Raw genomic sequence first — 27,007 nt, 5'->3', positions numbered from 1 at the left:
CGTACTGCGTAAGAGTATCTTACACTAGGGGACCTACTGTAAGACGCCGTGCGTGTTGGGATCTGACACCACAGGCCCAAGAGCAAAGCTCGGGGCTCATATAGTGCACAATCACCCAGGGGACTCACAGGGAATCCGGGAAGAGGGGGGGGGGGGGGGTTGGGCCACGCTCTTCCACATATAACAGCGCCTCATGGACGCAGAGTACAACATACAGACAGGGCGGGTTACGGCCTGAACTGATGGTAAAATGCGGGACTTATATACTTTGCCCAAGCATTTTTTTTCTTTTTTCTGTCGATTAGTGAGCTATGCTCAACAGACACAGTATTCTGGACCGATAGCATCAGTACAGACAACACTGGTCATTTAGACCGACAGCAGCCTGGCCTGCAGGGCGGGAACCTCTAGGTTGTAAAACCTTATAAATGTAGACGGGGAGGCCCAGCCTGCCGCCATACAAATATCTTGCAAGGCAATCCCACTTGACCAGGCCCACGATGAAGCCATGCCTCTCGTGGAGTGCGCTCTGACACCCAACGGGCATTGCATGCCCCTGGAAGTGTAAGCCAGCGCGATAGCTATCCATCTGGATAGGCTCTGTTTCGACGCGGCTAGTCCCTTAGAACGCCCGCTGAATGAAACAAAGAGCTGTTCTGTCTGTCTGAAGACAGAAGAGCGAGACACATAAGCTCTTAATGCCCTGACTGGGCAAAGGAAGCTTTCGTCTCCTTCCTCGTCAGAGACCGGTAGGGCTGACAGGGAAATGACCTGTGCCCTAAACGATGTATTGAGGGATTTCGGAACAGTATAACTCTTGAGTCATTAGGCCCAAACTCCATGCACGTCGCGCTCACAGAGAGCGTGTGTAAGTCCCCTATGCGCTTCACAGAAGCGAGAGCCAGAAGAAACACCGTCTTGAAAGACAGGTGTTTAAGATCAATCGACTGCAAAGGCTCAAAAGGGTGACCCTTCATGGCTTCCAGCACCGTAGAAAGGTCCCAAACAGGGACTGAGGGAGGTCTGGGAGGATTCAGCCTCTTAGCTCCTCTAAGGAAGCGGATGACTAAATCGTTCCTTCCTATTGACTGACCAAGAGTTGTTCCTGAGAACGCTGCTATAGCCGCCACATAAACTTTGAGCGTGGAAGGGGTCCTGCCCTTATCCAACAGCTCCTGTAGGAAGGAGAGAACCTCCGTCACCCCACAGTCTGGGGGTGACACACCACGAGCTGTGCACCAGCCAGAAAACACCGACCATTTCGAGGAGTAGAGACGTCGTGTAGACGGAGCTCTGGCCTGCGTGATCGTGTTTAACACCCCTTTAGGGAGGTCAGCGGGTGGCCCAAACATGAAGGGACCACAGCTCTGGGTGAGGATGCCAAATTGAGCCTTTGGCCTGAGAGAGGAGGTCTCTCCTCACTGGCACTGGCCACGGGGCAGTGCTCGCTAGCTGCATCAGAACTGGGAACCATGGTTGGTTTTTCCAGAACGGCGCTACGAGTAGCACTGAGCATCCTTCTTCCCTGATCCGCTCTATCACCTGAGGCAGGAGAGAGACGGGGAAAAGCATAGAGCGGGCGACGGGGCCATACATGAGCCAGCGCGTCCCTGCTCTTGGAGAAAAATTCCCGACAGTGAGCGTTTTCGCGAACAGGTCTACTTCCGCTCTGCCGAATTTCTTCCACAGCAGTTGGACTGTCTGTGGGTGTAGAGACCATTCATCTGCCGGAACATGGTTCGTGGACAGTCTGTCTGGTCCTATGTTTTGGAGCCCTGGCACGTGCGCTGCTCTCAGCGAGAGCAGGTTGCGCTGAGCCCACACCAGGAGGCGTTTTGCTAGCCTGTACAGGTTCCGGGACCTGAGGCCGCCTTGGCGATTTATGTAGGACACCACAGACATGCTGTCCGAACGGACCAAGACGTGGTGTCCCTTTATATGGGGACAAAAGCGCGTCAGCGCATTGTCTACTGCCAGCATTTCGAGGCAGTTTATGTGCAGAAGCTTCTCCCGTTCTGACCATTGGCCGAAGAACGGTCTGCCCTCGAGCAGCGCTCCCCATCCCGAGGTGGACGCGTCCGTGGACACCACTTTCATTCTCGAGGAAGTCCCCAGGCTTACACCTGATTGGTACCAGTCGTTTGCCTTCCAAGGTTTCAGAGCTGCAATGCATTTCTGATTGACCTTGAGACGAAGCCGACCAGAGACCCACGCTCGGCGTGGCACTCGTGCTTTCAGCCAGAACTGCAGTGGGCGCATGCGGAGCAAGTCCAGCTGAAGTACTGATGATGCTGAGGCCATGAGACCCAGCATCCTCTGAAATTTCTTGAGCCGGACAGAAGCGCCACAGCGGAAAGAGTTCGCTGCGCGCTGAATGTCCCATGTGCGCTGTGGTGATAGACGTGCTATCATGGAGAGCGAGTCCAGTTCTGTGCCCAGAAAAGATATTATCTGCCTGGGGGACAAAGAGCTCTTCTCCCAGTTCACTCTGAGACCGAGATTCTCGAGGTGATTGAGTAAAATGGTCCTGTGCTCTACGAGCTCCGAGTGAGATTGCGCTAGAATCAGCCAATCGTCCAAATAGTTCAACACTCGCATGCCCTGAAGTCTGAGGGGTGCGAGCGATGCGTCCATGCACTTCGTGAATGTACAGGGTGCTAGGGACAAACCAAATGGCAGGACTGTGTACTGATATGCCTGGCCCTCGTGATGCATCCTGAACTGTCGCTTCACAAGCACTTTGTTCAGCTGCTTTAGATCTAGTATGGGTCTGAGACCCCCGTCTTTTTTCGGCACCAGGAAGTATCTGCTGTACAACCCCCCTTCGCTCTGAGCTTGAGATAAAGGCTCTATGGCCCCTTTGCTCAGCAGTTTCAGAATTTCGGCTCGAAGTAGATGTGCTACTTCCGTTTCCACCGTGGTTTCGATGCGCCGTATAGCGGCGAGGGCGTCGGCGAAACTGCAGCGAATAGCCTCCTTTTATAATGTCTAGCACCCATTTCGAAACCCCTGGTAGCTCTGCCCATGCATCTGCACGGATAGCTAGGGGTTGAATGCGAAGCGCGCTTCGTTTGTTCAGCGACGGAGGGGCTTCGTTGTGCTGTAACATAAGCGTGGCGCTTATGACATTTGAGGCGGGGGGCGCGCTGATAACAGCGGGCAGATTGCCCGTGCTCGACCCCTCTATGGTGGCTAACCGAGAGGAGGACGGCTGGGCGAGTCCCGTAGGAACTGTCATGTCTAAGAGTGGATGTGGGCGCTTGAAAGCAGGCACATTTACAACACTGAGAGCATTGCTCGCCTTTCGCGCCTCGGGCCTGTCGGCGTTGTGAAGCGGCGGCGGTGGGTGGAGGCTGAGGCTGTGAGCTCTGAGCAGACGGTTTCGCACGGCCTGCTGCAGAACTGGAGCGCTTCGGTAGGAAGTGCTTCATGGCCTGAGACGCTTTCTGTACCTCAGCGAATCTTTCCGCAAAGTCCTTGATGGAAGATCCAAAGAGGCCAGCGGGAGAAAGCGGAGCGTCGAGAAACGCGGTGCGCTCAGACTCGGACATCTCAGACAGCATCAGCCAGAGATGTCTCTCAGTCACGGTGAGAGAGGCCATGCTCCGTCCTATGGCCTGTGCAGCGGACTTAGTAGCGCGGAGAGCGAGGTCCGTAGCACTTCTCAAGTCCGGCACACAGATTGCATCTGGTCCTTTCTCGTCCAGTTTTCGGAGGAGATCGGCCTGGAAAATCTGCAATGTGGCCATGGTGTGTAGCGCTGACGCGGCCTGCCCGGCGGCGGAGAAAGCGCGGCGGAGCAGGGTTGACGTCGTGCGGCAGGCTTTCGAGGGTAGCACCATCTTAGCGCGCCGTCCAGCGGAGGGCGGGCATAAGTGGGTAGCTATTGCCTCTTCGACCGGCGGCAGGGAATGGTATCCTCTGTCCTTGGCACCGTCGACAGCGGAAAATTCCAGAGAGACAGAAGAGCGCGTTCTGGCCGAATAGGGGGCATTCCAAGACTTAGCGACTTCTTCATGTAACTCAGGAAGAAAAGGTGCTGGCTTGGACGCAGGCGAAGCGCGTTCCCCGGGAAGAAAATAGCCATCCAGCCGGTTGTGAGCAGGCTGCTCAGGCGTAGACCACTCGAGGCCGAGGCTCGCCGCGGCCTGCGTGAGTACGCGCATGAGCTCCGTCTCAATGCTCGTTCTTTTACCTGACGATGTGCGGGCAGGGGGCGCGAGGTCCTCAGAGCTCGCCCAACCTTCACTGCCTGACGCCAGAATAGAGCAGGAATCCTCTTCTCTCAGCAGGGCTTCCTCGTCAGCGTCGTCGACGGAAACGGTGGTGGACCGCGGCCGCTGTCCGTCAGTAAGAGAAGCTGACGAAGCCGGTGAAGCAGGCGGGCGAACCGGCGAGCTTTGGCGGCTGGGAGAAGGTTCCGGGGCCCGCTGAGCACGGTGCTTTTTACGGCGCAGTACTACGGCGGGCGGGGGTGCAGCCTCAGAGAAAAATGCCAGGCGAGTCCTCAGAGTCGCCATGGGCATAGGCTCGCAATGAGGGCAGCCGCCCTCAGCGAGGGCGAGAGCTGCATGTTCCTCACCCAGGCAGGAAACGCAGATAACGTGGCTGTCCCCGTCGCTGAGTGTGGCTCTGCACGAGCCGCAGGAAGGCATCTTGAAAAAGACGCAAGCACACACAGAACAGAGAATAAAAGGATATATGCGCCGGAAAGCGCAGCAGGAAGGCGATGAAGGCGGCGCGGCCAGCGACTTCACGACTCGTCCCGCTGAGAGGCTTGATCAGACGGCGCGGCTTCTCTCTGGATCCAGCGATGTGAATGCTTCGCTGAAGGATGAAAAAATCAGATATGTGTCGCCTGCGAGCTGTATTTATAGGCCTAAGCCACGCCTCTTTCGGCGGGACGTGACGCAGAGGGCGCGAAGCGTGCCCATTGGGTCTGACGTCACGCTAGGCCTCGCTCGATAGGCTAACGCAGTTGGCAGCAGACCAGCCAATAGGCGCACGAGCCGTCTTACCTATGTCTGTATGCTGCCGCAACGCACTTTACATTATTGCAAAATTAAGGATCATTTTTGGCTTCAATATCTCGTGGAAAAAGGATTTTCCCCGAGCGTAAGATACTCTTACGCAGTACGAGAGACCTCTCGTAAGAGAACTACTGCAGTGCAGCTCTGTAATGCAGCTCCGTTTGACTTTTCTGAGATCCTCTATTCTTCCCTGTGGATGACTTGTGACCTACTTTCTGTACAATATGAATTTTCCGCGTTTTGAATTTTAGAAAACTGAATTTGAAAGTTCTGAATTTCTTCCACATCTTGAAAACTTGAATCTGTATTTTTTTTAACTATTTGAGGTCTAACACCGTGTCCTAACTACACGTGACGCGACGCCGCGACACGCTAAAAAAAGGTATCTTTTCCATGTTAATCAGAGTTTTTGTCCTAACTAGGCGCGACGGCGGCACGCGACGTTTCTAATTTAGAAACGGTTTCTATTTTTCTGCGACGTCGCGCTGGAACAACAAACACAAAGTGTGGCAATGATAATCTCAGGTACTGTTTATGTGCTTTATTTAATGTTAAAAGCGTGTAATGTGACTCTGAATATCATTTAGTGCTCCAGCTTTGTAGCTGTAAAAGCAACAATGGATATAATTCACCTCAGATCTTGAAATTAAACAAATGGAAACAATGGAACGTTAAAATTGTTAACATACAAGTGTATTATTTAACAAATATTGTTTTAGTAACTCAGTAGCCTATGTATTTTTTTAATGGTGTAACATTTGTGAATTAGATTATCCATTTTCATGCTAGTGCCGTCAGGATTAGGCTACTCTCTGCTGTGCACTTGCCGCGAGACTCCGCCCACACGCCGTTCTGATTGGCTGTGATTTTTGATTGACGTTGTGGCGTCTCACAGTCGCGTCGCGTCTAGTGTGGACAGACACACTGCCTGTCGCTGGAATTTTATCGCGTCGCGTGTAGTTAGGACACGGTGTAAGAATTCAGAACAAAAAAATCGCTGTTTGAAAAGACATGTCTATAAAATTTAGCCATAAATACATTTCAATTCGTTAAATTTCAAATGTTCAATATTCGTTTAAAGAAATCAAATTCAGAACTATTTAAAATTCCACATAATATTCATATTCATATTTTGTTAGATTACACTTGTCAATAATTCAAATGTACACAATTCAAATTCAAATAATTTTGTTATATTATAAGCTCCGTCCATAGTATGAGAGAAAACAACAGCCTGATTGATATTCAGCACAATAAATGACACTGGCTATGAATAATTTCACCCAAGCAGAGAATTTTGATCCTTGCACTAAAATAATCTGCAAGCTTGACACAATCTCCTTCAGGATGCATGAAGCCTTGAGGTTTACTATTCTTCATTACTGAATGACTCAGAAAAAATGAAATATTTATTCTATTAATTATTATGTTTATTACTTCATCCATCCATTCATTCATTCATTACTCACCTGATACAAAAATACTCTAAAAGCTATTAATGTGCTAATTCTATGAGATTTGACAAACAATCCCATGCACTATCCATGTATAATGGTCTCTAAATATACAAAAGGCACATTCTTTCTAGTGTGTTCAAAAACCTTGCTTGTAATCAGTCTTCTCAGATTAGAAAAACTTTCAAAGCCATGTGTGTCTTCCTGACATAAACTTGGTAAAGCTTTCAGGATTTTGAATTATTCCATTTTCTCAGTCTTATTTTAGTGTCAGCTAATTTAGCTGTGACTGAACTCATCAACATTAATTTCTACATCTCTAGTGTCACCAAACAGAATTGCAACAATAATAAACACGTCTGTCAGACAGATAGTCCAACACTAAACTCTGCTTTAGCTGGTCGGATGTTCAATCAGACAGAGCAATGATTTGATACCACAGTCTGAAAGATCTGAGTCTACATATTACTCTGGAAAAGGAATTTGTGAACAGTGAGTTTAGCCTGGTGGCAGTAACAGCAGTCTTACCTGTTGATGGATTAAAATTCTGCCATTTACTCACTCTTCATGTCTTTCCACAAATGGTATTCTGATATTTTTTTCTGTGGAATGCAAAAGGAGAAATTTTGAAGCATATATTCTCATTTTTAATTTTCTTTCTCTTATTGTTTGCTGGCTGGATGAGGGTGGTGGTTTGTGTGACTGGGATAAGCTTTTCTGTTTATGCTTTGTAAGGGAATGCATGTTGACTGTCTTTAGTGATACACAAGGTTGATTCTTTCCAGATGTCCTGGTTTCTCTATTTCAAACATTAGCATCCCTTCCTGGAATCACTGAACTCAAGTTAAGTCAAACTTGAATGGTTTAATGACTTTAATGGCTGTAGTGGTTAGGTCAGCTTTGTGGCATGCTTTAAACTTGTTTTATAATTTTCCTGGCACCCTTATATAAACGTCATAAGTGGGACTATTCATAGCCTTCTCTTTGTATACTGAGACAGCCACATGCAAGCATTTTAAATTCTCTGGTAGACAAAACATATAATAAAAAATCCCAGATTTCCACTGTGGTCACTTTATAACCGTGGAAGCTACAAACACATTTTTTACAGTGTTTTTAGATGTGCTTAAATTCACAATCCTGTTGACAGGACAGGGATTATAAATATAATTTAATGTTAAATATAAAGATTTTGACAATAGTGCTGAAATCATAGGAACATTTATTTTACACAATATTTAGTCCAAATATTTCATTCATATATCATTTTCAGCTACGGCTCAGGACCTTGTTCAAAATCCTTCCGCACCACAGAGCGCCATTTACATCGTTTTATACAAAATTTACATTATATTTGTCTCAAATCATGGTTAATGTATATACTGAGTTCACCCTGTGCTGCAAGATACATTTAGTTTTACATTCATTTTCAGAAATCAGCTGCGTGGATGAAAATTATCGGATTTTAAGGTGAGATTCTCAATTAATTCAGTTAATGTACATCCTGAGGTAAAGTGTTCAGACTGCAGACTCAGCAACGATTGTATTTACAGCGGGGGAAATAAGTATTGAACACGTCATCATTTTTCTCAGTAAATATATTTCCAAAGGTGCTATTGACATGAAATTTTCACCTGATGTTGGTAACAACCCAAGTAAGCCATACATACAAAGAAACAAACAAAAATAAGTTCAGAAATTAAGTTATGTGTAATAATGTGAAATGACACAGGATACATTTTTGTTTGTTTCTTTGTATGTATGGCTTACTTGGGTTGTTACCAACATCTGGTGAAAATTTCATGTCAGTAGCACCTTTGGAAATACAGTATATTTACTGAGAAAAATGATGACGTGTTCAATACTTATTTCCCCCGCTGTAATTGTACAATACAATCATAACATAGAACAGGCATTGTATTAATTTCATAATGTCCTTTAAAGGATAGGATTTTTCTAAAAAAAAAAAACATTCCAAATTTGTTTAAAGGTCCCGTTATATGCCCCTTTTCACAAGATGTAAAATAAGTCTCTGATGTTCCCAGAGTGTGTATGTGAAGTTTGAGCTCAAAATACCCAACAGATCATTTTTTACAGCATGTTTAAATTGACATTTTTTGGGGCTCAGAAAAACGAGCTGTTTCAGTGTGTGCCCTTTAAATGCAAATGAGCTGCTGCTGGATGACCCAGGGGGCGGAGCTTCATGAGCTCGCGCTCAGTCTGTCAGGACAAATTCATCTCACGGAATGATGATAATATCAGAAACTCTCAGTAACGGCGTTCATTTCGAGTCGGACAATAATGCCTACAGAGTCAGAGTGTTGTATAGAGATGAAACAGGTATGGTTTAGTAGTTTAATTACGGTTATTATAATGTATTTGTCATCTGCTTGTATGTATCCATTATTTATTAACAGCCTACAAGTCTGCTGTTTCGGACCAGGTCCGAATGATGATCAAACATGTACTGATGAGTTTAATAAAGTTTATTGTACATCACACAAAAGATGAAGCGTCAGTTTTACTTCAGAAAATCACCGTAAGAGCTGAGTAAACACAGTAGCCTAAGTTATAAGAAGTGCGCAAGTAGCCAGTAGAGTTGAGGGAGCATTCCTGTGGGCGGAGGTTAGTCTAAACACGGTTCTGGTGATGTCACTAATGAAGGAAGTAGAGGGGTGTAGTCCAATCTAGCCGTTTTATGTAGTCAACTTCTGTTAAATAAAATATCTCGCTTGGCATTGAACTTTGAGCTTTATAATTTTACAGATATTATTTATACTCTAACAACAACATTACACACTAACTAAAGTTTGAAACATGGGATCACGTAGAACGGGACCTTTAAACTGTCTTTATATACCAATACATAGTTAAAATGTAAGTACTCTGAAAAAGAGAGTATAAAAATCGAGTGTCTGTAGACCTCTCACGACTGTTGTAAACACAGCTCATTATTTCCATTCACTCCACCCCCTCCCTTCTGGGCTCCTTCCAAAGCCACGCCCCCAAAACACATGAACGCGCGACGCCAAACACTCAGGCTCAGCTGGAAGACACATTTATTTACCTGAGACGAGTGGAGAGGAAGGAGCGCAGTGCATGCAGTGACATCATGTCAGAATCACATGTAATAAAATATCTAACTTTATCACTATGAATATAAACAAATAAGATGGCTTTTAGTACTCACTATCAAGCTAGCATATCGATACTGGTAAAGTTTAAAATATATTTTGTTTGATTCGGTAACGAGCTATATTTAGGCTATAGGTAACGAGCTATATTTATAAGGCAAAGCTAAAAACAGGTTGCATTGATACACGTTTTTCCATTACCATCAGTTAAACTGTGATGAAGGTGAATTTCGTGTAAGATTCATAACATATAAGGTGTTTTGCATGTAAGAGTTTCCATGATGAAAACATTGTTGACTCTGATGAGGACTAACGTTACACTCCGGTGACAAGTACCGCTTCGTCGGTTCGAGGACAGGTCCGGGGTCGAGGGCGAAGCAGAGGAGGTCGTTCAAGAGTGCGGGCAACCAGGGTCCGAGGAAGTAGTTTTTGCCTTGTTTGCCTTCGCTGACTGCATATGCAGGTGCTTTGAATTTTGAATGCTCTTTCTCTGCCATAATTTTACTCTTCGTAGTTTCCGCGCCTCTCTTGCACTCCTCAAATCAAACGGGTGCGCGCGCATATGGGCAGATCTTGTAGCAACAGTGGTGGTAGCCATGGTTGCGAGAGTGAGTGACAGTCGCCCAAACCAATCAATTGTTTCGTCCCGAATGGAAATAATGAGCTGTGTTTATTGCAGATTAAAAGGTCTACAGTCACTCGATTTTTATACTCTCTTTTTCAGAGCACTTACATTTTAATTATGTATTGGTATATAAAGACAGTTTAAACAAATTTGAAAAAAAAGTTTTTTACAAAAATCCTACCCTACCTTTAACATAATATTGCTGGCCATAAACTGAGAGAGTGCGCATCCGGTGTGCGATACCTCGAGTTGTCCTAGACGCGGCGCTGCACTTCTCGTGCGTTGTGTGACCCCCTTGACTCTATGGTAACGCATCTATTTTAGCCAGTGTCTCTAGCATTTGTGGAAACACACCAATTCTATTGGCCGACAGCATGGTGAGGTGACGTAGCGTAAGTGCGTCACCAAGACCATAAATAGATGCTCGTCACTGAAATGCACGTCACCAGCTTCTTTGTCTTCAGGAAGCCATTTGTTTGTTTATGGAAAGTATTTGAGTTTGTTAGGAGTTGGTAAAAAAAAAGACTTTGTCTGCCGCCTTAGTTTGTGCTCAGTTTAAAGGGCCCCTATTATGGATTTTTGAAAATGACCTTTCATGTAGTGTGTAACATAGCTCTAAGTGAATGAAAACATCCTTCAAAGTTTTAAATCTGAAAGTGCACCTTATATAAAGTTATTGTCTTTCAAAAGTAAGAGTCGACTCTGAGTCAGTGAAATTAATTGTTTTTCAAACGAGTCATAAGGCCATGGAGAAGGACTATCCTTGAACTGCCACCTTACCGTGGTGGAGGGGTTTGAGTACCCAAATGACCCTAGGAGCTATGTTGTCTGGGGCTATATGCCCCTGGTAGGGTCTCCCAAGGCAAACAGATCCTAGGCGACGGGTCAGACTAAGAGCGGTTCAAAACCCCTTATGATGCCAAAGAAAAAAGAGGACCGTGACGTCGCCCGGTATGGCACAGCCGGGGCCCCACCCTGGAGCCAGGCCTGGGGTTGGGGCTCGTATGCGAGCGCCTGGTGGTCGGGCCTCCCCCCATGGGGTCCGGCCGGGCTCAGCCCGAAGGAGCAACGTGGGGCCACCCTCCCGTGGACCCACCACCTGCAGGAGGGACCGTAAGGGGCCGGTGCTAAGTGGATCGGGCGGCAGTCGAAGGCGGGGGCCTAGACAACCCGATCCCTGGACGCGGAATCTAGCTCTAGGGACATGGAATGTCACCTCTCTGGCGGGGAAGGAGCCTGAGGTTGTGCGTGAGGTTCAGAGATTCCGACTAGAGATAGTTGGGATCACCTCTACGCACGGCTTGGGCTCTAGAACCACACTCCTCGAGAGAGGATGGACTCTTCACCACTCTGGAGTTGCCCATGGTGAGAGGCGGCGGGCTGGTGTGGGTTTGCTTATAGCCCCCCAGCTCAGCCGCCATGTGTTGAATCCCCTGTCAGAGAGATCTTCAACTCCCACCTCCGACAGAGCTTGGATCAGATCCCGAGGGAGGTTGGAGATATTGAGTCCGAGTGGACCATGTTCTCCACCTCCATTGTCAACGCGGCCACTCGGAGCTGTGGCCGTAAGGTCTCCGGTGCCTGTCGAGGCGGCAATCCCCGAACCCGGTGGTGGACACCGGAAGTAAGGGATGCCGTCAAGCTGAAGAAGGAGTCCTATCGGGCCTGGCTGGCTTGTGGGACTCCTGAGGCAGCTGATGGGTACCGACGGGCCAAGCGGACTGCAGCCCGGGTGGTTGTGGAGGCAAAAACTCGGGCCTGGGAGGAGTTCGGTGAGGCCATGGAGAAGGACTATCGGTCGGCCTCGAAGAGATTCTGGCAAACCGTCCGGCGCCTCAGGAGGGGGAAGCAGTGCCCTACCAATGCTGTTTACAGTGGAGGTGGGCAGCTGTTGACCTCGACTGGGGATATCACCGGACGGTGGAAGGAATACTTTGAGGATCTCCTCAATCCCGCCGTCACGTCTTCCATTGAGGAAGCAGAGGCTGAGGGCTCGGAGGCTGACTCGTCCATCACCCAAGCTGAAGTCACCGAGGTAGTCAAGAAACTCCTCGGTGGCAAGGCACCGGGGGTGGATGAGATCCGCCCTGAGTACCTCAAGTCTCTGGATGTTGTTTGCAGCCGAGTGTGAAGCGGCCGGGATGAGAATCAGCATCTCCAAATCCGAGGCCATGGTCCTCAGTCGGAAAAGGGTGGCTTGCCCGCTTCAGGTTGGTGGAGAGTTCCTGCCTCAATTGGAGGAGTTCAAGTATCTCGGGGTCTTGTTCACGAGTGAGGGAAGGATGGAACGGGAGATTGACAGACGGATCGGTGCTGCTTCTGCAGTAATGCGGTCGCTGTACCGGTCTGTCGTGGTGAAAAAGGAGCTGAGCCGCAAGGCGAAGCTCTTGATTTACCGGTCAATCTACGTTCCTACTCTCACCTATGGTCATGAGCTTTGGGTCGTGACCGAAAGGACAAGATCCCGGATACAAGCGGCTGAAATGAGCTTTCTCCGCAGGGTGGCTGGGCGCTCCCTTAGAGATAGGGTGAGAAGCTCGGTCACTCGGGAGGAGCTCAGAGTAGAGCCGCTGCTCCTCCACATCGAGATGGGTTAGTTGAGGTGGCTTGGGCATCTTTTCCGGATGCCTCCTGGACGCCTTCCTGGGAAGGCGTTCCGGGCATGTCCCACCGGGAGGAGACCCCGGGGAAGACCTAGGACACGCTGGAGAGACTATGTCTCCCGGCTGGCCTGGGAACGCCTCGTTGTCCCCCCGGAAGAGCTGGAGGAAGTGTCGAGGGAGAGGGAAGTCTGGGCATCCCTGCTTAGACTGCTGCCCCCGCGACCTGGCCCCGGATAAGCGGTAGAAGATGGATGGATGGATGGACGAGTCATAAGCCGTTTCGTCGTGACGTCAAGACGAAACATTAGCATATTGCCCGCCTACTTATTGCACGCGCAGACACCAGGGAAAACTTGAACCTCAAACCTGCAGCTGATTCCTGTGGATACTGGACAGCATCATGTCGAGAAGATGGCGCTGTGCTCTATAATGTGAAGGTAAAGCCATTTTTTTTTTTCACTGCCCAAGGACGAGCATGTGAAGAATCAGTGGTTAAAGTTCATCTTTAACTTCCCAGACACACAGTCCTTCCAGACATGTCTGCATGACATTAAACATTGGCTGTCACAAAATTTCCTCTGTCTAAATGAATCAAAGACTGAATTTATCCTCTTTGATGCCTCTAGTTCAACAAAGGCAGCTCCCGATCTTGCACCTCTGACCACCCACCTCAGTCTTGTAGTCAGGAATCTTGGAGTGATTTTGGACAGCAGTCTGAAGCTCGATAAACCGGTAGACTCTGTGATCAGGGCAAGTTTCTTCCAGCTTCGTCGGTTGGCCAAAGTCAAACCATTTCTCAGCCGTAGTGACCTCGAGAAAACAATCCACACTTTTATTAGTTCACGCTTGGACTACTGCAATGCCCTATACATCGGGTTAAATCAGGCCTCTCTGCACCGTCTACAGCTTGTGCAGAATGCAGCAGCCCGGTTTCTTACCAACACCCGTAAACATGACCACATCACTCCTGTCCTGTACTCTCTCCACTGGCTCCCGGTCGAGTTCAGAATACAGTTTAAGATCCTACTGTTTGTTTTCTGCTCCATCCATGGCCTTGCACCTCTTTATCTGTGTAACATGCTGACCCCTTACCAGCCCAGCAGAGCCCTGCGCTCCTCTGAACATCTGCTGGTGGTCCCACGGTCCAGGTGCAAAAAGTGGGGTGATCGCGCCTTTAGCGGGGCCAAAACTCTGGAACGCTCTCTCAAATCTCGGAGTTCAATGCAGGATTCACAAACCGCTTGCTCTTGAAAGATGGTGTTCAAAATATTTAGCTTTGAGTTTTGTATTTTGTAGGTCTCCTGCTAACTGGCTAACTCACATTATTACTGTCTAACTGAAATACTTCTGCTAATCTGCTGTGGGCCACTATTACCTAAAACTATGTCTATTAATGCAGATTGTCTGTCGTTCTCACTAGTTTGAGGAAAGATTAAGCATGGAGCAAGATTTGTTTTACCAATGTTTATGTTACATCAGTCATTCACGCTAGAGCTCGGCTAATGTATTGCATAACTTACATGGACTGTTACTGATACAGTTTCCACGTGTTCACCACAATATATTAGAAAAATACTCTGTAAATAAAATAGTACAAGTAAAATAATCAGTTGATGGACATGCACTTGTTAATGCTGATGCTGAGGAATTACAGTTGCAACATCTCATGTACCTCAAACTGAGTGACGTTAGTGTATCACTGAGGAACGTCCTGCTCGAGCTGTCCTTTCGATGGAGGTTCGGGTTGAATAACTAGTTCTTCCAATGAATGCTTTATTATCAGACTCGCGCTCGCAGTGATATGGTAAAAACGACGTCATTGTTCGTTACTGTGTTTAGTTTACAGTGTAGGAAGCCTCAGGACCAGGACACACAGAGCTGACGTTGTTATGGCAATAGGCGTTTTTGTTTTCGACGCGCTGTACACGGTAAACCAATTACAACAGACTGAGCTGTCTGGCCAATCAGAGCAGAGCAGCTTGTGGAAAGGAGGTATTTAGAGAGATTGATTCATTTGACGAGTCGTTTGAGAATCATTGAAAATCTGGTGATGTGCAAATGTATATTATGAGAAAATGAAACCGTCTTTTGACCTTTGATGATGCCACATGCCGATGTCCAGGGGGATCTCCTCCCACACCTGGATCAGGGCATCAGTAAGCTCCTGGACAGTCTGTCGTGCCTGCTTTTTTGTAGGGATCTGGCAGTACTCCTGTTCCTCCTCGCACAAAGGAGCAGATACCGGTCCTGCTTCTGGATTGTTGCCCTTCTACATCCCTGTCCAGCTCTCCTCGTGTAACTGCCTGTCTCCCGTATCTCCTCCATGCTCTTAAAATTGTGCTGGGAGACACACTAAACCTCCTTGCAACGTCACGTATGGATGTGCCATTCTGGAGGAGCAGGACTGCCTCTGCAACCTAATTGATTTGCAGGTACTGACTTATGCTACAGACAGTGACAAGGACCCTAGCAAAACACAAAACTAAAGACAAATCTTTCAAGAAGAACAATTGTCTATGGCCACCACCTGCAAAATAAATTCCCTTTTTTGGGGGTTGTCTTGCTATTCCCTCTCCAGTGCACCTGTTGTCACTTTCATTTGTACCAAAGCAAGTGAAACTGATTCACAATCAATTGTGCTATCTGGAAATATACCTAGCAAATTCTATAGGCCTACTGTTCGTTTGTCCTAAGTGACCAGATGAATTGAATGGAAAGACAGTAAAGGAATGACAGAACAAAATAATATATCTGCCCCCAGGCTCCGTTTCCATGGAAATAGAGATTAGACATGGAAATGGACCTAACAATTTCACCCATTCTCTCTTGCTCAGCTTTGCTTTAAATTACAAATTACCACGAAGGCTTTTTAAATGTGCAACATCCACTTTTCTACACTGTACCTAGCAAATCAGGGTTTTGAGTTCTTATTAAGCCATTCTGCACCTACACAGGGCTCCATTAAATGTGTAAAGGATAATTTAAGCTTTTTTCCCCCAGAATCATTAAGGGAATGTGGTGTATAAGGCATAATGAGGTCTGTCCATTCTTGGGCTATGTTTAACAGAGAGGAGAAGTGAAATGAAAAAATTTAAGGGAGCAAGTTATGCTCTGAAAAAATCTCCATAGAAAGCTGGAGGGGGAAGCAGGTGACGCATTGGTTACCCCCAACCACATACATAAAGAAACAACCTTCTGCAAATTCATACAGCCTTATTAATTCTCTCATTCTCCGATCTGTTTCAGACAGAAGGGACAATAATTCTAAATATAAATAATAAAATTCAACAAAAATGTTTGATGTATACAAGTGCAAATTATCTGTCATATGGACAGGTTGAATGACATGCCCTCATTCTCAAAAACCATGATCAAATCTATTCAAGTTAAATATGGAAACTTGGAAAATAAGAAAATATGTCCCAGTCTGCATTAATAGAGGTTGACCAATAAATCAGGAAATGTTGGGCCTGTGCAGACCATGTAATGTTAACCAAATTACAGGCATTGAAAGGCCTGTATATGGTTGAAAATGAGAAGAAATATTATGCACAATTTATATATCCAACTTTGGTTAAAATGCAACATAAAGCAGTTTGTACCAAGGAATTTTGTAATGTCTACGCCACTAGCAGCACCAAATATATTTGCAAAAATCATTACTATTTTCATACAGGTTTCCCAAACACTCTTATCATCCACAGATACTACCTACAGTGCTAAAATATGTTGTACCATGGTTCATGCAGCTCAACTGATATAGAACACAGAGTACTGATCAAATGTATATTGTATGCTGTAACTAGAATACACTGTGAGTCGCTTTTCATAAAAAGCATCGACCAAATAAATGAAAATGTACATCTACAGGTAGTGTTGTCAATATTACCGACTTCGGTACCAAGTCGGTACTGAAATAATAAAAATGTGACAAATTTGTTTAAGAATGTTTAAGAATCTGTTCAACAGCGCTCAAAATGCTAGAGGGAAATGCTGGTATCGTCACATTTTTTAAATTACAGTACTGACTTGACAACAATATTTACAGGTGATGAAAAAAATTCCAAAAGGTCTCTCAAATCATTGTGACCAGAATTATTTTACTATGTTGTCTTTTCAGAAATGGAAAGCCTTCTGCTACTCTAGTATTTTATGATACCAAATAGGGGTTTTCCATTATTTGGACAAACTGGTTAACAGCTTATGCCATTGGTTAATTTCTTCGGTGACATATCAGACCACTAACAAAAAAACAAACAAAAAATAGCAATGTTTTGATAGTGCCACATGTGTTTGCCCTCTTCAAGACTTCAAATTACAATTGGCATTTTTTGTAGTTGACTCCACATTGAACACAATTACACACACTGATTTCCACGACCCCACTGTTTCTGTAATCCTTAATTTATTATAATAAGAAAATTGTTACATTGAAATCAATAAACTACATTTTTATAGAATTATTGTATAGTTATTAGATTAGTGTATACATATATTTTACATATACTTTCCTGCATGCTGTAACACTTGAAGATTTCAACATCAGCAGACTGTTTAATTCTGTAGACACATACAGTACTTTTGTCTTAGAATGAGTATGCTATCATATAATGATGAATTGATTTAATACCTGACATTATGTGACCCCTGCAGGCTGTGTCATTACTGTTTCCGGGCGAATGACCTTCACCAGTAATAAGTCAATGGAGATTGAGGTTTTTGTTGATGCTGACTATCTGGTGGAGGCTGAAAAGGGAAAATATAGGGCTGTCACAGCCTTTTTCACCTATATCTCACTGGACAAAGACAACAAGCCCCTTCCTGTGCCACCACTGAAGGTGAGTAATTCAGAGCTCATGTACAATAGGCGTAGTTAATAGTGAGAATTAGACCCTAATCTAAAGTGTTATTAATCCAAATTTATATTTAAAATGTCTTTTGAGCAAGAAAAAGACTGCTGATGGAAATTGAAGGTAAAGTTGATCGACAGTACAGTGTGTAATATAGCACAAATTGTGCATAGTATACACAAAAATAGACAAATCTGCAGTTATATATCACTGATGAAGAGTTAATCTCAAAAATATTTTGCTCTTTGCACATTACAGCACTTTTTTGCCTTGTTCATTGTGTGTGAATCCTTTCATCTACTTTAAAAAAAAAATATTTGGGGGGTCCGAAAAAAAAAAAAAGGTTGTTGATTGTGGCCTGTGGAATGTTGGTCCACTCCTATTCAAAGGCTGTGCGAAGTTGCTGGATATTGGCAGGACCTGGAACACGCTGTCATATACGCCGATCCAGACAACCCAGACATGCTCAATGGGTGACATGTCCGGTGAGTATGGTGGCCATGCAAGAACTGAGATGTTTTCAGCTTCCAGGAATTATGTACAGATCCTTGCAACATGGGGCCATGCATTATCTTGCTGCAACATGAGGTGATGGTAATGAATGAATGGCCCAAAAAATAAGGTGAATAACCAGTGGTAGATTTTCCCCTATGCACCTGACTTAAAGGGATCATAGAATGAGAATTTAAACGTTCAAAAATTCTTAACTTTGACAGTTAAGAGTTTGTTATACTATAAAAATACCCTGTAAGTTTCAAAACTCAAAACTTTCTTGTTATTCCAAAAACGGCTTTTATTGAAACCAAGGCCAGCAAACGACAGGATCTAAAAAGTGGAGACTTGTGACGTCACACTTCAGCTTTGGCCCCGCCCACTGGAGCGTTAGTGAACAGTAGGCGCGTTTCCATTAGAGATTTGCGCAAAACTTTTGCGATTTTTTTCTAAATATTGATAAAAAAAAAACTATTGCGGAATAAATGTTTCCATTAACCGATGTTATGCGACTAAAACGTCATTTTTCCTCTCGCGATAAGTCATTCCAAAAATCATGGCAACGGACGTTGGTAGGTTTATATATATCACAGCCACCGCACTAGACATTATTATTATTAATGGAAGGAAACGTAGGCGTGTTATCCAAGCATTAATGGCAAGGAAAGACCCTTACTATGAGGTGTTTCTGGGTGTTTCTCACTCATTTCTGCTCCAAGCTCTTGATTGTGGCATCTCTGTGAGGTTTAGAATCCAGTATTTTTGTGATTCTTTTGTCTTTTCTGAATTTAATAAAGAACTCCAACGTATTCTGTCCAAACACACCGCGCCTTCTAAGTCAGGTGACTAATATGCAAAAACTGTTTTCATTGCAGTTTTAAGAAATATTCCTTTTTCGAATTGCCTGAAAAACCACCTCATGTGAGCGTAAAAACGTTTTTTCGATAAACGGGAGTTTCCATTGGGCATATTTCCAATTTGCAATTTGATTCCAACAATGTGAATGTCTCAGCAGTGCATTATTTGTTTTTATTCGCTGTATTTCACTGTGGATTATTTGGTCAATTTCGGCGGAGGCTTTGCAAACAGACTTTTACGATATTGATCTGCCAGCAACGCCACAAGCATGTAAGTAGTCATGTTTATTCTAATGCCTGATCTGTGATCAGTGATTTCTGATGTAATTATTCAAGTTCAGACAGATTATCTCTCAAAATATCGTTCAATACTGTTTATGCATCAGTAAATCAAGCCAGTGACTAAACAATCAACTACACATCGTTTCTCTTAGTAGGATGAAAAAAATCGTATTTAAACTGTGATTAAATTATATAAAGAAAGCGATCAAAGAACACTCCCTTTCCAATTGCCCAAGCTGTCAATCAAACGTTTATCTGGACACTTGCCAAAACTCGTTGATGAACATGATCATCATAAAATCATGACGCTGTTACAATGTACAGTACAACGAAGCTTTTACTGTATTTACATCGTGTTTGCGTTGTTATTTGGTGAAAGCCAGAGGTGTAATTTCATATGCGATCAACAGACTGTCTGTCATCTGCTCAATGCTCATCACTGCAACCTTTCGTGTGATGGGAATAGATCATTATGATCAATACTTTTCACGATTCCTTAATCTCGATATCTGTTTTAGTAAAAACGTAATAAAAGTTTTAGAGTTAGTTCCACATGTAATACTAGCTATTTCATATGCAAACATGTCAACAATTTTTATGTTAAAATCATACTAACATTATAAGGGCACCCCAGAAAACATAAAATAATAAAATAATCCAGTCTATGATCCCTTTAAGTTTACCTGGGGCGTCTCCAGTCGACAGTTAATAATATTTATGCTCTGGCACTGCGTCTACAGTCGACAACTGGCATCGGGTCGGTTGACATCTCAACCTTTTTGAACACTATCACTCGGGAATAAGGTCTTTAGTACTCCTCTAACTTGGTGCGCAGCATAAACTAGACAGACTTCAGACACTGCCTTTGAATATGCTTTAATCGGCCGGGAGGATCTCAGACCAATTTCAGAGAGAATCCTACCAGCAAAAAGAGTACAACAGTTTTTTATAGAATAGGAGCATGGTGACATGATTCATTGCATCATATTTCTATTGGTTCTTCATATGTAGAATTCAGCAAACCCTTTTGTTACTAGGTGAAAGCAAATCTGGATATCTTGATTACTTCACCTCAAGTCATGAGTTTATATATTTAGACAACTTTCTAGTTTAATTTCCTCTTTTGTTATATTCAGATATGATTCAGACACACACAGACTTTGGCCCAAGTTTTGTGGACATTTAGGTTTCAAAAGCATATAAATGTTAATCCTGCAAGGAAAATAAATGTTTGTAACGATTAATTTAAAAATTCCATCACAAACCTTATTATGCATCAAACAAATAAAATAAATTTGTTATTAACTATCATCAGCTATATTACCTCTACTGTAAAAAGTCTCTCTGGCATGGAGGCTTGGAACAAGCTGCATCTGTTATTGTCTTGCTGGACAAAGATTCTGAACATAGTGTCTGTTAATGTCTCTTTCCTCACAGACTGGAGGCTGAGAACGTGGTTGTATCTGTTTTTGCCTCACAAGCTGTAGACCCATCGCATGGAATCTGTTGTTGCCCTCTGGACAAACCGGAGTCGGTTTATCTGTTATGTCACCTTTGCAGACCCGATACTCTGTTGCTGTATCTGTTGACTTGTATCTGTTGCTGCCTTCTCTGTAACGGGCCGCAGACTCAAAACAGTGCAGCGTTTCTGTTTAGATCTCTCCCCTTACAGGATTGAGACCCAGAACTTTGGAGGAGGAGGAGATTGCAATTTGCCACTTCTCCATTCCAGTGCTGTGATTGGCTGCTGGCATCAGAGGGGGCACACACAATTTAGCCCACCCTTTTTTCCCCTGTGGAACTCCTTTGCATAAAGCACACAGTTAAAAGTTTCTAAAGTTTTATTGATGCATTTATCACTTTCCAAACCGCCACCAGAATACCTTTGGCAATATTATAAACAAATACCACTACTGCTGCATCCGGAGGTCCTGAGGAATTTTTATGGCAGTCACAGACCAAGACCTTAGGAATTAGTCTCCAGATGGTTGAAGGGCAGACACTGCATGTGGACCAATGAGAAGTCATGTCCTTATCGGGCTTGATAGAAGTCGTCTTCTTGCCGTCTAAGAGGTGTCTGGCTGTTATCCTAGCAGCTTTATCTGATGGCGTTGGACAGTTTGTTTGTGTTAGTCCACCAAGATCCAATCAAAATGTAGCAAACCTTTGTTCACTGTTATGGACAGAGAGGGGACCGGCCATAAACTGGGTCCTGGAATGTGTTGTTCACCACAATATTAATTATTTATTTAAATGTTGCTTGCAACAAAATTATTTTGCCAGAATACTAAAATATTTTTAATGGCCAGCAATGGTGAAAAGATGTATTTTGCAACCAGGTGATGAGTTACAATATCTGCCAACAGGAGACAATGGGGCTTGGTGTGAAATATGTTGGTGGACTTCAGGGGGAAAATAAAATGTATACCCATTTAAAACAAACCAGCTATGGCCATATATTTCAGTTTTCTCATGGGAGATTTCAGGTTAGCTCTTCTTTACCATCATACTGTGCATTCTCTCTGATGTTTCTGTATCTCGTCAGTTAAGTCGCGAATCTGTCTCACTAGAATAAAAGACATTTGCTGGCAGCATTCTAAATAACATTTTAATCTTATTTTGGACAAAGGTTTTCCCTAACAACTACATGCCGTTTTTGGCTGTAAGGAGTCATAATGAAATGCTTGTCTTCAAAGATAATTACAAGATACTTGAATGTATTTATTCCAATAAATTATTACCAAATATTTATGCTGATGCTGTCCAAACCCCCACCTTGCCTTGGTCGTTTCCAATTGTTTTGAGGTCAATAAATCTTAAACCTCCTTCAGGGCAAATCTATGGGCTTTTTTTTTTTTTTTTTTTTTTTTTTTTTTTTTTTTTTTTTTTTTTTTTTTGCACCCGCACTGTCCAAAAAGACTTTGCTGAAGTTTAGGGTTAACCCAAATAAGCAATAAGGAATTTTCCTTATGCATTACATGGTGTGTAATTTAATTGACACAAAAATCAGTCATTATCTAATAAATATTTTGGGTCATGTAATTAACTGCAAATGATATGCAAAATTGTGTGCCCCAAGACCCTCTTGAGCACATGACTTATACAACAAAAAAGGCATTTACATAAGATTGGCCTCAGACAGATATTTATTCTTGAACAGAAGGCCAATCAATCATCATTTTGGCTGTAAGTAGGCATGCCGAGACGCCTTCGATATGGTAGTGACAGATGGTAAGCTCCATAGGTGTTGGCATTCTCAGCTCCCTACAGAAAACTCATAATAGCCACACTGTGCAGTTGCTTGTGCACATTGAGCTCAGAACCAGCTCTGTGATTCTATAATTTGGGGGTTCATTTGATGTCTATTACCAAAAAATATAATCAGTTCATCTTTTCTTTTTATTATTTTTTCTTCATTAATTAGCTTTAAATAATCATTCAAAATGTTTGAAAAATATACAAATTGTAGAATTTTAATAAAGCCCATAAAACGTTAATGTCTGCATTATGTGTTTATTAATTTCTAAATAACAATGGATCAAGTTTTTTTACTTTGTTTTTTATTTTTTATTTTGCTACACTTATAAAATATCAACCATTCCCATTTATCTCAAGATAAATAATAGTTATTAGCACACAGTAGCAGTACAGTAATATAAAGTCAATTACTATAGGTTGTGTGTTCTACACAATTTTAATAAAATAAAATCAGTTTAATAAGAAAGGTTCAAATTTTAGATCGAACTAGGCTATGTAAATGATTTAAAAAGTCATGGTTGACCATACAATGCCTAATGCTGAAATGTCATGTCAAAATAAATTAGGTAACACTTTACAATAAGGTTCATTTGTTAACATTAGTTATCACATTAACTAACATGAACTAACAATGAGCAATACATTTGTTACAGTATTTATTAATCTTTGTTAATGTTAGTTAATAAAAATACAGCCGTTTATTGTTTTTTCATGTTAGTTTGCAGTGCATTAACTAATGTTTAGAAATGCAACTTTTGATTTTGATAATATATTAGTAAATGTTGAAATTAACTTAGATTAATAAATGATGTAGAAGTATTGTTAATTCTTAGTTCATGTTAACTGAAGTAGTTAACTTATGTTAACTAATGAAACCTTATGTTACCATAAATTAAAATTTCAACAATGTTACCCATCAAGTGCCAGCTAAACACTGTTGGTCATAGTCACAGATCACACAGACTTTTACAAAATATTACTTAAGTTTATAACTTACCTGTAATGTTTAAAGTATAACTATACAATAAAGATTGTTTCTATATTTAGGGATACGTCTGGCATCAACCTAAACAAAATATTTATTCTTCACATTAAATTAAATTCTTCACAAAACAATTAGTGCTCTTAGGTATGTAATGTGTTTGGTCAGCTATGTGTGAATGTTATGGTCAACTGTTTTTAACATTTTGTAATATATAGAATTCCAAACGCTTCTGTAACACTTTATAATAAGTGTACAGTAATAAAGTCCTTGCAAATCATTTGCAAACTATTAGTTTATAAATTTTAGTCTCTACATTAATATATCAATAGGCTATATACAAATAGTGATTGTTTAATTATCTCATATGCAGAGAATTAGATAATGTTTTTTTTTTGTTTTTTTTTATGCTTTAACAACTTAACCATAAATAGTTATCATTTTAGATTAGGTTTCTATTCCATAAATAGAAACGCAAATGAAAACTGCATGAGCATCAATCATAGTGTGGCTCCTCGCTCTTGTGTTTCAGAATATAAATAGTATATTGACAGACTATTTCTGCTATTTCAGACTTCAGGTGTTTTTTCTTCCTTCTGTGAGAGACATTTCATGACTATTTTTAGGATTCCAGTTTTAGCTCTTGGTGGAGGGGAGTTATGAGCTGGGGGAGGGGTGAACAGCACTGGGAATGAAAGCACAGAAACGTGGGGGATCATGGGATGGGTGTGACTACACACAATGATCACCCAGACATTCAGAGGTTTGCCCTTTTAGAGCCAGCATTATGGCAGGGTCCTCTCAGGAAACATTGCAGAGAGACAAGATGAATGAAAACATCATGTTCTTTTAAGAACAGCATGAACAGTACTTTGTTTTTTTCAGTAACCATATCTAAATAATCTTAAAATAAGGTGAATTTACATGAGAAGCAAAATATGTAAAATAATGAGACATGTTTTAAGAAAAATATATCATGAAATTAGCATAAACCTCACTAAAGTTTGTTAAATCTATGTTAGAGAAATATAATTATATAGATATTTTCTAATAAGACAAGTCTTAGTAGCCCATATTACACAATTTTGCATCTATGTAAATGTATCTTGTTTTAAGTAGCCTATGTTTAATTGTTTTATTTTACTCAAAAACATGACAAAAATGCTGATTACAAAAATGATTTTTGCAGTGTATAGACACATAGACTTTCTGGACCCATTAATGCTTTTGACAAACACTCAGCTGGTCCATGCCAAACAAAACAAGTTGAGTTACCCTAGCAACCACTGGGTTTGCAGCGTGATAGCTGTTTATTTTTAGAAAGAGGTTAAAAGCGTGATATCACACATCAAACATGAATACAAACAGAAATACAAGATTACTTATTAGATTAAACTTCGAGTAAATTTCTTATCTATCTTACATCTTTTCTTAATAATTAGGGTGAAAATGTACTGATAAAATTCCTGAAATACAAATTGTCTACATAAGCTTTGCATACAGTGTATATGTGGCAATAGACGTAAGAAAGGAGCCAATAAAAATGCATTTTTTATTAGATAGACTCAAAACACTTGAATTGAATATAGATTGATTTTGCAATAAGTACCAAAGAAATAGCTGGAGCATTCTGACACATGCATGTTGTTCCAAACCTTTATGACATTCTTTCTTCTGTGGAACACAAAGAGAGATCTCAAATATATATATATATATATATATATATATATATATATATATATATATATATATATATATATATATATAAATGAACTAAATTAATAAAAAAAAAATTTTTAAACAAAAATGAAACATAACTGAACTTACTTAGGCTGGACTGTGATGCTATTTTCTTCTGGAAACAAACTTTTTTGCATTATTTTCCTGCTATCTCTGTAAAAGCTGCTTTGAAACAATCTGTATTGTAAAAAGTGTTCTATAAATAAATGTGACTTGACCTGACTTTAAATTATAGCCTTGAACAGACTGAAATTGAATTTATTTGCTAAAAACCTCCCCCTCCACCAGTGCTCTTATATATTGTAACAATCATGTCATGTTTTTTTCCTGTCTCTATTGCTTCAGTTCTCTTGCATTGTTTGTTGCTAATTTAGTTACACACGTTCCATGTTTCATTGATTACCTTCCCTGTGTATATAAACCTTTTGTTCTCTCAGTTCTTTGTTCGGCGTCGTCCACGTTTAATGTGTAGGCCTAGTTGTTTGGTGATTTTCCGTTCCCTTTCGAGAACGGTCACTTCGTATTGCGTAGCAATAGTCCCCCTATGCCAGCCCTAATGTGTATTCAAACCCTAGCCACAAGGGCCTAGGCCTGGCAAGCCATCCCTGGAGTGTCGAAATGGGTTTTGAACATTATAAAGCGAGGTTACTCGCTCCAATTCGCTCACAGACCGTTTCAGGCAGTCATCGAGACCTCGGTGGGAAGGGACATGGCTCACGTGCTTCACACCGCAGTGCAAAATCTGCTAGCAAAAGGGGCGATAGAATTAGTACCCCCCCGCGCTGAGCCGGTCAGGCTTTTACAGCCGTTACTTCCTTGTACCAAAAAAGGACGGTGGCACTCGCCCCATTCTAGATCTAAGACATCTGAACAAAGCTCTCATGAGACCGCCGTTCAGAATGATAACTACCAAACAAATCCTCGCGCAGGTTTGCCCGGGGCATTCGTTTTTTACGGTGGATCTGAAAGACGCTTACTTTCACATTCAGATAGCGCCCAATCACAGGCCATTCTTGAGATTCGCCTTCAAGGGGCAGGCTGATCAATACACGGTCCTACCGTTTGGTCTGCAACAGGGAGTGCGCGTGCTGAACTATCTCAACGATTGGCTCATTATGTCTCAGTCGAGAACCGAAGAGGGCAGTTTGGTTGGCCCTGAACACATTTCTGCCAGACGTCAGGGGACATCACCTCTTAGTCCGCATGGACAACATGTCAGTGGTGTCCTATATATACCGAAATCTCCTCCTTTGGTCGCATGTCAACCTGCGCTCTCTGAGAGCTGCTCATGTCCCGGGAGTCCAAAATTTGGGTGCGGACATGCTATCGAGAAACAACACTCCCCCAGGCGAGTGGTCTCTCAATCCACAGACGGTTTGTCTGTTATGGAGTGTATTCGGCAAGGCAGAGGTCGACCTCTTCGCCTTGAAAAACAACACTCATTGCGCAACGTTCTTTTAAAAGTGCAGGGACGCGCTGGCCCATCCCTGCCCCAGACGCCCTCTATATGCTTTCACGCCAGTCTCTATGATGCCTCAGGTCATCAGACGGATCAAGGAGAGCGGATGCCCAGTCATTCTAGTAGCCCCCCTCTGGAAAACCCAAGCGTGGTTTCCAGAGCTGGCGAAGATGGTGGACATTTGTTCCCTGGCCAGTGACAATGGGGAAGGATCTCCTCACACAGGCAAACGGGACGATTT

The 27,007-nt window shown here is 42.9% G+C and overlaps 1 protein-coding gene across 10 annotated transcripts in view; it reads left to right on the top strand.

Annotated features, from left to right (window-relative positions):
• acot7 (acyl-CoA thioesterase 7) overlaps positions 1 to 27,007 on the top strand; it is a 148,280-nt gene that overhangs the window by 103,653 nt on the left and 17,620 nt on the right. For all 10 annotated transcript variants that reach the window (XM_081348897.1, XM_081348895.1, XM_081348900.1 and 7 more), the window contains one exon: positions 17,500 to 17,684. In XM_081348897.1, coding sequence (XP_081205023.1) covers positions 17,500 to 17,684 — 185 coding nt within the window. The remainder of the gene's footprint in view (positions 1 to 17,499; positions 17,685 to 27,007) is intronic.

This window comes from Scardinius erythrophthalmus, assembly GCF_964197995.2.
Source record: "Scardinius erythrophthalmus genome assembly, chromosome: 20".
Taxonomy (NCBI): Eukaryota; Metazoa; Chordata; class Actinopteri; order Cypriniformes; family Leuciscidae; genus Scardinius; species Scardinius erythrophthalmus.
The sequence above is the reverse complement of the archived record's forward strand: the minus strand, read 5'-3'. Positions and strand labels throughout refer to the sequence as shown.